Consider the following 12321-nt stretch of genomic DNA (forward strand, 5'->3'; position numbering starts at 1 on the left):
GAAAGGTTTTGTTCGCTTCTAATTTTGAATAGCGTGGGAATTGGAGACTGAGATCTTTCAGATTTAATATCTGCTTCATGTGAGGACAGGTCAGCCTTTCTCTTCTTAGGTTTCAAGAGTTCTTTGCAGCAATTGGTTTAGAAGGATTTATATTTTACCATTGGCTCAGTTGGCTCTATATGTCTATATGTCTTTTTTTAAAAAAAAATTAAAAGAGATGGGCTGTTTTAAAAATAATTGTATTTATTATTTAATTTTTGGCTGCACTTGGTCTTCTTTGCTGCATGCTGGCTTTCTTTACAGCTTGTGGGGGCTTCTCCTTGTGGTGGTTTCTCCTGCCATGGAACACAGGCTCTAGGAGTGCAGGCTTCAGTAGTTGTGGCCCACGATCTCAGTTGTCTGCTGCATGTGGAATCCCCCCAGACTAGGGATTGAACTCGTGTCCCCTGAATTGGCAGGTGGGTTCCTGTCCACTGTGCCGCCACGGAAGTCCAGCTCTATGTATCTTGATGGTATACATCTGGTACCCAGACCCCCAAGTCAGTTACACTGATAAATACTATGTTAGTACTTTACAGATTGACTCCCATTCTCAACCAGTTAATCTTTTTTTTTTAAATTTTTTCTTTAAAATTCTTTTGTAAAATATAGATGCAGAAAACTGAATAAATCACATATATTTATGTAGCATTTACTAAACATGAATGGAGTTGACATCCACAAAACCAACACCCAGGTCAGGAAACAGTACTTCCATCACCTCTGAAACATATTCTCACCTGCCCACCAGTAGACTGACTCTCAGCCAGTTCATCTTTTAAATGAGCTGTATTCTGTTGTCACAGTGGAAAATTAAATCACATGCCTTTGTTTATGAAGATGAGTTGGGTAGACTGTCTAGATTGGTAGTGGCAGAAAGACACTTTCAGTGTCAGTTATGTAAAGTAACTGGAGCTATAGATTTGACCAGTGAGAAAGTTACTGATACAGAAGAGAAAGATGTATTGACAGAGGTTATATGTAGAATTTTATGTTTTTGTAAATATCTCAATTATTTAAGATACAATCTTTGTTCAAACTGAGTAAACCTTGGTTTTACTGTGATTTGTCTTTGTCTTAACAGATTTTTATTATTCTAACTGGAAAAATTATACAAGTGATAAATGTTCATTACAAAACATTAGAACATACGTATATACAAGGAAAAAATCTTCTCTGGTTGCATCTCCTGAGATAAACAGTGTAAACTGTAGATGTCTATCATAGACCTGCTTTCCATCACATAACTGTCTTTCAAAACCAAATTATGTGATTCATATGATTTGATAGGAGAAGGCGATGGCACCCCACTCCAGTACTCTTGCCTGGAAAATCCCATGGATGGAGGAGCCTGGTAGGCTGCAGTCCATGGGGTCGCTAAGAGTCGGACATGATTGAGCGGCTTCACTTTCACTTTTCCCTTTCATGCATTGGAGAAGGAAATGGCAGCCCACTCCAGTGTTCTTGCCTGGAGAATCCCAGGGACGGTGGAGCCTGGTGGGCTGCCGTCTATGGGGTCACACAGAGTCGAACACGACTGAAGCGCCATAGCCGCAGCAGCAGCAGCATGATTTGATAAATTTAGCTTTTTTATGTAACAGTAAAACACAAATCTTTCTGTTCAAGTCATCGAATTTTCTTCATTATCATTTTTGTGGTTACTTAGTAATCCTTTGTGAGATGAACTGTAATTTATTTAATAAGTCCCCTATGATTTGTATTTAGGTTGTTCCTGAATAGCATTTATTTGCTACCTTATTTGCCTCTTTCTGATTATTTCCTTAGGATAAATCCTGGGAGTAGACTACTTAGTAAAGGATCTGCACATTTTAACACTTTTGAAACCCACTTCCAAATAGCTTTCCAGAAAAGCTATTCCAGTTTTCAGGGTTTCCTCTAATTGCCTTTATGCTTGCATTAAAATGTGAAATTTTTATTTAGTTGCAGAATGAAGAAGAGCCTGGAGAGCCTGAACAGGCTGCAGGGGATGCTCCTCCACCTTACAGCAGCATCTCTGCAGAGAGTGCAGGTAGGTAACAGGGTGAGATGACTGCTGAGCTTTTGAAATGTGATGGCCAGAGACTTTTGTCAACTAAGTATTTGTTGGTGTTTGAATTTGCTTCAGCTTTCTGTAAGAAGTCTGTAACATTATTTTTAGTTTGTAGCCTGAGGTGAAAAAAACTCATGTTACTGTTCTGAAAAACAGATAAAAGCCCCATTCCAATGTGGCTTTTTTATGGAACTTAATTTAATTCCAACAGACTCTTAATATAAGGGTAGAATTCAGAAACCAAGTGATCACCTGTTTTTTTCTCTTGTTCTTTTTATAGTTTTCTTGTTAGTTGTTCTGCTCTTTGATTCTAGTACCTATGACCTGGAATATAATATGTTCGATTTCTTTTATAGTAAATAAAAGGCTAATAAATCCTTAATTAAAAAAAGCTAGAAGTCTCCCAACTTTTTCATTTTCTTCCTCATAGTTCAGTTCAGTTCAGTTGCTCAGTCGTGTCCGACTCTGGGAACCCATGAACTGCAGCATGCCAGGCCTCCCTGTCCATCACCAACTCCCGGAGTCCACCCAAACCCATGTCCATCGAGTCAGTGATGCCATCTAACCATCTCATCCTCCGTCGTCCCCTTCTCCTCCTGCCCCCAATCCTACCCAGCATTAGGGTCTTTTCCAATGAGTCAACTCTTCGCATGAGGTGGCCAAAGTATTGGAGTTTCAGCTTCAACATCAGTCCTTCCAATGAACACCCAGGATTGATCTCCTTTAGGATGGATTGATTGGATCTCCTTGCAGTCCAAGAGACTCTCAAGAGTCTTCTCCAACACCACAGTTCAAAAGCATCAATTCTTCGGCGCTCAGCTTTCTTCACCGTCCAACTCTCACATCCATACATGACCACTGGAAAAACCATAGCCTTGACTAGACGTACTTTTGTTGGCAAAGTAATGTCTCTGCTTTTCAATATGCTATCTAGGTTGGCCATAACCTTCCTTCCAAGGAGTAAGCGTCTTTTAATTTCATGGCTGTAATCACCATCAGCAGTGATTTTGGAGCCCTCAGACCCTCCTTAATTAATTTTTATTCTTTCCATCCTATGCCAGATTATAATTTTCACACACATGTTTAGAAGCGATGGTGTAGAATAAAGAACATTGTGATAGTTTAGGACTTTTGGTAATTAGATCTTTGTGATACCAGTTCTGCTTTAATTGCTGAAAACTAACCAGTTTGATGAAACCTCTTCCATATTCTCTGAAACAGAACTGTGGCAGAGTAGCAAGTATGTGACTGATGGTTAGAAATAGAGTGGTGCACACATGTTGGTAGGGGGAAAAAGTCAAAAATCACTTGTTCTGTATATTCAGTTTACCTGTTTTAATTTGTGGTATATATACTGGATTTTTGTTTTGAATGTACCAAATTAGAAAAGATTGTCATTAAACTTTTCATGGAAACTTTAAATTTTATGTGAGGTGTCTATATCGATGGATCCCATTTTTAAAAAATCCTTTGAAATAGGGAAATAAAAATATTCTTGATTTCCCTCAACTTAAGGTAGTAAGGAGAGTTCCCTGGTGGCCTATTGGTTAGGATTCCAAGCTTTCACTGCCATGGCCTGGGTTCAATCCCTGATTGAAGAACTGAGGTCCTGCAAACTGTGTGGTGTAGCCAAAAAAAGCTTTCCTTAAAGTGGTAGATATCAGTTTTGTTCATATATTCAGAATTACTATGGCTATGGGCAATTTAGATTGTACCCATCAATTTGTAATATGGTTTTTAGTAAGATTTAATTAAAAGTAAAAAAAAAAATTAAGGAAATTTTATATGCATGTATATATGTGGATGTGTATGTAAAGGAGTTATTTTGACATAGAGAAAAACAAATTTCTTGAATTGGATTAGGTGGCAGCTTTAGTTTCAATCATACGTTTTCCTAATTTTATTCTAAAAAGCTTTGATATTTTATTTTTCTCATTTAGATAGGTCTGCATTCCATCTAGAATTTTTTTTTCTGTATTAAGTATGAGGTACTGGTCAAGATTGTTTTTCCTTATGGATATCCATTTGGTCCCACACCATTTATTGAAAAGACCATTTTTCCTCACCTTTGTCATGAATGAGGTGACCATGTATGTGTGTGAGTATCTGTTTTCTGGACTCAATACTTTCTTTGGTCTGTTTATTCACCTTTGTGCCTATACTCCAGTTTTAATTCCAGAGCTTTATAATCTTGATATCTGGTTCAGTTCAGTTCAGTCGCTCAGTTGTGTCCGACTCTTTGTGACCCCATGAACCGCAGCACGCCAGGCCTCCCTGTCCATCACTAACTCCCTAAGTCCACCCAAATCCATGTCCATGATATCTGGTAATTAGGTCCTTTAGTCTTTTTGTTCTTCAAGATTGCTTTGGTACTTCTTAGCTTTTTGTATTTTCATTTACAGTTTAGAATCAGCTTGCCAGTTTCCATAAAATGGGAAGAAATAAACAAAAACTCTGCTGGACGTTTAGTTGGGATTGCACTGAATCTGTTTATTAATTTGAAGATAATTAGCATCTTTATAATATTATGTCTTCCAGTCTATGTTATCCCTCCTATTTATTAAGATTTTCTTTACTTTTTCTGAATAATATTTTGTGAGTTTCAATATAGAGACCTTGCATCTTGTTTCTTACATATTTTTTTCTTGCATCTTTTTAATTAGATTTATTCTTAGATATTTGATTTGTTTTGGTGCTGTTGTAAATGGTCCATGTATAATTTTATTTTCTGTTTGTTGCTGACATATGAAAATATAATTGATGGTTTATATTAACTCTGTGTTCAGAGACTCCTAAATTCATATATTAATTCATTTGTTTGTAGATACTCTTGTATTTTCTATGTATGTAATTATGTCTTCCATGATTAAGGATAGACTTAATAGACTTATTCTTTTCCAATCCTTTTGTCTTGTATTCTCTTTTCTTGCCATACTGCATCAATTAGTATTAGGTTGGTGCAAACGTAGTTGCAATTTCAGACTGTGAATTTTAAATCATTATAACTAGGCTCAAGCACATCTTTATTAATCAAAATAGGAACCATTACAATCAACACATTTTTGCCAACAAGAAGTTTGTTTATTCCTGTAGCATAAAAATCCTTGCCTCGGGATTCAGTGAACTCTTGGAAAGCATTTTCTGCCTCCTGCTGGTTGTGGAAGCATTTTCCCTGCAAAAAATTGTCAAGATGCTTGAAGAAGTGATAGTCGCTTGACAAGAGGTCAGGTGAATATGGCGGATGAGGCAAAACTTCATAGCCCAGCTCATTCAGCTTTTGAAGTGTTGGTTTTGTGATGTGCAGTTGGGCACTGTTGTGGAAAAGAATTGAGCCCTTTCTGTTGACCAGTGCTGGGTGCAGGCATTGCAGTTTTCTGTGCATCTCATCCATTTGCTGAGCATACTTCTCAGATGTATTGGTTTTGGTGGAATTCAGAAAGCTATATTGGATCAGACAGGCAGCAGACACCAGACAGTAACCATGAGCTTTTTTTTGCTGCAAATTTGGCTTTCGAAAGTGCTTTGGAGCTTATTCTTGGACCAGCCACTGAGCTGGTCATCACTGGTTGTCATATAAAATCTACTTTTCATGGCACATCACAGTCTGATTGGGAAATGGTTTGTTGTGTACAGTAAGAGAAAATGACACTTCAAAATGACAAATTTTTTGATTTGTGGTCCACTCATGAGGCACTCACCGAGTTTTCTCACGTTTCTAATTTGCTTCAAATGCTGAACAACTGTAGGATGGTTGATGTTGAGTTCTTGTGCAACTTTTTGTGTAGTTTTAAGAGGATCAGCTTTGATGATCCTCTCAGTTGGTCGTTGTCAACTTCCGATGGCGATACACTGCCTCATCTTCTAGGCTCTCGTCTCCTTTGCAAAACTTCTTGAACCACCACCATATTGTACGTTCATTAGCAGTTCCTGGGCTTAATACATTGTTGATATCATGAGTTGTCTCTGCTGCTTTATGACTTGAATAAGAAAATCTCTCGAATTTGCTTTTTGTCTCAAATCATTTCCATAGTCTAAAATGAATATAAAATACACAGCAAGTAATAAGTCATTAGCAAAAAAAAAATAAAAATAAAGCAAGAAATGCACATTAAAATGATGTATAACATGACCACATTTATTTAAGAATATATTCCAGTATCAAGGCCTTCCCTTGTGACTCAGCTGATAAAGAATCTGCCTACATTGTGGGAGAGCTGGGTTCAGTCCCTGGGTTGGGAATATCTCCTGGAGAAGGGAAAGGCTACCCACTCTAGTATTCTGGCCTGGAGAATTCCATGGACTGTATAGTCCATGGGTTTGCAAAGAATGGGACGTGACTAAATGACTTTCACTTTTCAGTATCAAACGGCAAAGTCCAGCCATGGAAAACTGCAGTTACTTTTGCACCAACCTGATGGAAAAGTGGTAGTAGTGGGCCATTTTTGTCTGATTTTGTAATCTTAGGAGAGAAAGCTTTTAATAACTTACCATTAATTATGATATTTACTCTAGATTTTTCATAGAGATTTGTGAAAAGATTAAGGAATCAGTTTTAGATATTTTATCAATCCTTTCTTCTGCCCATGTGAAGACAATAAATTTTCTCTTTTTTTTTGTTAATGAGGTGAATTCTATTGATTGATAATTTCAGTAATATACTACAGTAAAATTGGAAGTTAATTATAGTTAAGCAAAGTGGAGAAAAAAATGTTAATTTTGAAGGATAGGAATTTTTTCAAAATTCTTAGGTTTTTAAAAAAATTGTGTAGAAAATTTAATCCATTTGTAAATAGATCTGTTCTAATAATACATGTTGAATCTATTATAATAGAAGTCAGTGAGAATGAATATGTAAATTTAAAAAGAGGGGATGCAAGATTTCACTCAATAATGATTCTCTGACTGAACCTGTGATTACCTTAGGCATGTCATAGGAAACAATACGTGGTAAAAATAATGTGAAAGAATCATGGAGAAGGAAATGGCAACCTATTCCAGTACTCTTGCCTGGAAAATCCCATGGACAGAGGAGTCTGGTAGGCTACAGTCCATGGGGTCACAAAAAAAAAAAAAAAGAATCAAAGTGCAAAAATCTATGAAATACTAATTTTAACCTTTTTTTCAAGTTTATTTTGATGTTTATAAGTGGGAGGAAACCATGGTACAGATTTCCAAACACACGGGTGAATTATTTTTAGCTTAAACTTTACCTTATGCTATTATTAATATTGCATGTTTTTGTGAACACACCACATGCGTGCTGAGTTGCTTCGGTCATATCCAACTCATTGGGACCCCATGGACTGTAGCCCAACAGGCTCCTCTGTCCATGGGATTCTCCAGGCAAGAATACTGGAGTGGGTTGCTGTGCCCTCCTATAGGGGATCTTCCCCACCCTGGGGTCAGACCCATGTCTCTTAATGTCTCCTGCGTTAGCAGGCAAGTTCTTTTACCACTAATGCCACCTGAGAAGCCACGACATAATAAGCCAGAAAAAGTGTTCAAAAGCACTTGGCAGGGAAAGTAAAGTGAGTCTGGAATTTAAATAATTGAAAAGCCAATAAATTTAAAAATCATTCCCAACCCCATGTTCATCTTTAAGCATCTTTTGATTCAGTTATTCTATATGTAATGTTTGAGGAGGGCTTCCCTGGTGGCTCAGTGGTAAAGAACCCACCTGCCAATTCTGAAGATCTGGGTTTGATCCCTGGGTTAGGAAGATCCCCTGGAGAAGGAAATGGCAACCCACTCCAGTATTCTTGCGTGGGAAATCCCATAGACAGAGGAGCCTAGCGGGCTACAGTCCATGGGGTCGCAAAGAGTCGGACTTAGTGACTAAAACAACAGCAAAATTTTAGAGGAATGGTTGGTTTTTGTTTGCCAGAGTTAGCAGAAATCCTTTTTCCTCATTTCAGCTAATCACTGGGTAATTGTGACCTTCCTTTTTATTTTACAGCATATTTTGACTACAAAGATGAGTCTGGGTTTCCAAAGCCCCCATCTTACAATGTGGCTACCACACTGCCCAGTTATGATGAAGCTGAGAGAACCAAAGCTGAAGCTACTATCCCTTTGGTTCCTGGAAGAGTAAGTCCAGCTTATACCTTGTTATTTGGTACTAGTTTATGGGAATTAAGTTCTTTGCATTATCAACTTTGTGATATTCCTTAGATTAAATTGATTAGTAAAAATACAACTAATCTTTAAAATCAGATACATTTTTCTTTTGGGATAATAGACTCTTTTATCTTTTCCTGAAGAGGATGGAGGTAAACAGTATGAAAGAGCAGAAAAATCACTAGTCAAACCAGCTCATTTTCCCTATATCTCTACTACTACCCTCACTTTCTCAAGTCTCCTTTCATGGCTGAAACATCTTGGAGCAGAGCCGATTTAGGAATATACCAATTTTGCCTTGATTCTGCACACTTAATATTTTGGTGTTAAGTAGATAGCTGCTTAAGAATTTGTGGAGAGAATAAATAAGTGCAGCTTCATAACATTTAACTCAGACGGGCTCTAACAATCATCTGGTTGAACCCTATGCCACCAGCAGTCCAGATCATGCCATCTGTGGAGGCGTAATGAATTCAGATCCCATCTGGCCTGATGTTACTTCTTGGGAGTAGAGGTGGGATGTAAGGAAAGCCAGTGGAGAATTGTGGGCACTCGTGATTCATGATGTCAGATCTATAAGTGATACAATTGTGGTTTCACACGTATTCATTCAGGTTGAAGCTGGTGCAAGTGGGACCTTGGGTCTGATACTGTGAGAAAGGAGAACAGGATCCAGTCCCTGGAAATGGGGCAGTCAGGGTTCTAGACCCTAGGCCTGGCAGGAAGCTAGAGTAAAAGATAAGAATAAGAACATAAGTTCAGTCTGGGCAGTGCAATGACACAAGGCCCAGAAGTTCAGGCCTTAGGATGGTAGACTGTTTGCAGATCACATCTTCCATGAGAGGTAACATTCCTAAAACCACTGCTTGGCACAAGTTATAGTTCATAAGCATAGTCTAGGCTGATTCTGCATGGTGACATGCATTCACTTCTTACAGGTGCAAGGAAGAACCCTCATGGAGCTCACTGTCTAAAGAGAAAACAGTGTTTATATAGTTAACATGTATTGGAAGCATACAACATGGTTGACACTGTGTTTCATGCTTATATATATAGAATATATTATTTTCATTCCTCACAATAACCTTGCAAGGTAGAGATTATATTATCTCCATTTTAGAGATGCAAAAATTGAGACCCAGAGAGATTAAAAATTGCGCAAAGTCATATAGCTTGTAAGTAGCATAGGTGAGTCAAACCCAGACATTTTAGTCTCCAAAGTCCTTGTATCTGCTCTCTAGACCTCTTGAATTATGGTAACTGTCCCATAGAAATAGACCGGGAGATTAGCACTGCTTAATCACAGAACTCTGTTTTATTTGACAAGTATACACATTTAAGAACTTCTTAAGGGGTTCTATTATTCAACAAATATGTATGGAACACTTTTATATATAATTTGCAATATATTTTGCAGTGGATAGATAGAAGGCTTTATATAAGGCAATGCTGCTGCCATACAAGAGCTTAAAGTGCAACTGGGGAAAAGGCCCACAAAGACTTGTATCTAAGGGGCAGCACAAGAGCAGTGAGCATTAAGAATTGTGACTTTAACTTTGTGATCATGGGCAAGATGGGATTTGAAGTGGGCCCTGAGTTTTGATGGAGAAGAACATTCCAGAGGGGAAAGTTCAGAAAGCAGATGTGATTCAGCCAGCTACAGGGCAGTTTCTGTGGTTGTAGTGATTGGTGTTGCTTCAGCAAAGAGTTTGGCCAGAACTGTAGGTTGTAGAATCTTCTGAATACTAGGCTGAGACATTTAGACTTTACATGTAGGTCACACTGAGTCCTTCAAAGTTTTTAAGGTGGGTTTGATAGTATGGTGTTTTAGAAACATTAACCTGGAGACAATTTTAGGAGGAATTCTGGGACTAGAGATACCAAGATAGAAAGAATGCTTAGAAGACATTTATAGTATTACTAGGCATTACTTCCATGTGTTTTGGTAGTTTATTTTGAATAGTTACGCACAAAACAGTTTCTCTTTTTTAATTTTATTTATTTTTATTTTTGGCTGTGCTTGTTCCTCGTTGCTGTGCCGGCTTGTCTCTAGTTGTGAGCGGGGCTGCTCTCTGTAGCAGTGCACAGGCTTCTCATTGCAGTGGCTTCTCTTGTTGCAGAGCATGGGCTCTAGAACACATGGGCTTTGGTAGTTGTGGCATGTGAGCTCAGTAGTTGCAGCACCTGGGCTCTAGAGCATAGACTCAATAGTTCGGACACATGGGCTTAGTTGCTCTGCAGCATGTGGGATCTTTCCAGATCAGGACCAGAACCCACATCCCCTGCATTGGCAGGCAGATTCTTGACTACTGAGCCATGAGGGACGCCCACAAAACAGTTACTTTCTAATTTGGCAAAGCCTGTTCTTCCTGCTAATATGAATTCAGAATAGTAGGTATTTCTTATTTTAAAAAATATGAAAGAACTCATTCTTGTATAAATTTCAAACATTAGAGGAAAGATAGTAAATTAGATGAAGCTGCTACTTCGACTTCTTCTTTGGTTCCCATTCTTCAGGGGAATGATTTAACAGCTTATTAGGAATGTACCAGTCCCTTTTCTGTGTAGGGCAAGTTTTTGTTCTCCCTAAAGTTTTCTTTATTTGTTTATTCATTTTTCATTTGAGGAACCCTCATTGGACTGTGTACAAGTCTACCACTTTAAGTGTATATTCTTTTTTTTTTTTTTCAATATTTCAGCACATACCTACAATTAGTTGAAAAGGTTGGGGACTTTCCTGGTGGTCCAGTGGCTAAAAATCCACATCCCAGTGCAGGGTACACAGGTTCATTCCCTGGTCTGGGAAGATCCCATATGGTGCAGGCAAACTAAGACTGTGCACCACAGTTGCTGAAGCCCGCGTGCACTGAAGTCTGTGCTCAAGAGACGCAACAAGAGAAGCCACTGCAGTGAGAAGCACATGCATCTCAATGAACAGTAGCCCTTGCTTGCCACAGCTAGAGAAAAGCACGTGTGTAACATTGAAGGCCAAGCACAGCCATAAATAAATAAATTTTAAAAATTAAAAAAAAAGAAAAAGGTAGGCTACATATGTTGGTGTCAGTGTTGGTCAAGATTATGTTCCTTCTAGACTTGAAACACTATGTTTTCTGGTTAGGATGGAAAGGATTCTCTCCACCAATAAGATTGGAAGTGAGGTTGTTTCAGACCTGTATACCGGTATAAACAAATAGTTCTGGAGTTGAGCATGGGCAGCACTGTTAGACTCTTCATATATGATCACAGTATCTTCTTCCACCTGCTCCACCGAGTCAGTCTCATAAAACTCTTGAGCTTATCAACAGTATCTTCTCAACAGGCCCAGGATTACTAATATTCTGGGCTAAACAGGCCCCGGATTACTGATATTCTAGCATTTAAGCCAAATGTGTAAGAGAATTTTCTTTTTCTTTATATTTCTTTATGTCTTTATATATATATGTATATATATAAGGAAGAGTGAATAGTTCTTTGTGAACTTTATAATTTTTGAAGTATACTGTTAAAGAACTTGGGTTAGAAAGTGAAAAATTCCTTTCATTTCAGAAGAAATTTTATCTTAGAAGACCAATGAAAAATTTAACAATACTAAACCTTAATGCTCTTAGTTTTAAATTGAACCAAAGCAGTATGTTTTCTCCTTGGAAGTCACTTTTGTCCTTTTCTCAATTTTTCTTGATGTCTTTCCTTTGCCTTGATATAATTTATTGTGAACTTACCTTTTCTTTTCATTTAGGATGAGGAGTTTGCAGGTCGGGAGGAGTTTGATGATCCTGACCAGATGAGGATAGGAAACGATGGGATTTTCATGTTAACTTTCTTCAGTAAGTATATTCACACAGCAGAGCCCCTTTCCCCAAACCAGAGTGCTTTAGATTCTGAGTGAATGTGACTGAATTAAAAGAACTAATTAAGCTAATATTTTAATAATCATATGTATTTGATGCCTTTTACTGACACATTCAAAGCACAGTACACTTTCATCTTAATTTCCTGAATCTGTCTTCAATTTCTGTGAATATCTATGGAAAATATAATTAAAGCAGTTATGGGGGATGCTACATTTTTACTTGAGCTGAGCTTCATTTTTCTGATCTTCAGAACCCCTTAAGCAT

General features: G+C 37.9%; 1 protein-coding gene across 3 annotated transcripts in view; it reads left to right on the forward strand.

Annotated features, from left to right (window-relative positions):
* NDFIP1 (Nedd4 family interacting protein 1) overlaps positions 1 to 12321 on the forward strand; it is a 48855-nt gene that overhangs the window by 22582 nt on the left and 13952 nt on the right. For all 3 annotated transcript variants that reach the window (XM_081504776.1, XM_081504777.1, XM_081504775.1), the window contains exons 2-4: positions 1981 to 2068; positions 8046 to 8176; positions 11943 to 12030. In XM_081504776.1, the coding sequence (XP_081360902.1) occupies positions 1981 to 2068; positions 8046 to 8176; positions 11943 to 12030 (307 nt within the window). The remainder of the gene's footprint in view (positions 1 to 1980; positions 2069 to 8045; positions 8177 to 11942; positions 12031 to 12321) is intronic.

The sequence above is a fragment of the Giraffa tippelskirchi genome, chromosome 6, assembly GCF_054371585.1.
Source record: "Giraffa tippelskirchi isolate mGirTip1 chromosome 6, T2T-mGirTip1v1.2.pri, whole genome shotgun sequence".
NCBI classification, from domain to species: domain Eukaryota; kingdom Metazoa; phylum Chordata; class Mammalia; order Artiodactyla; family Giraffidae; genus Giraffa; species Giraffa tippelskirchi.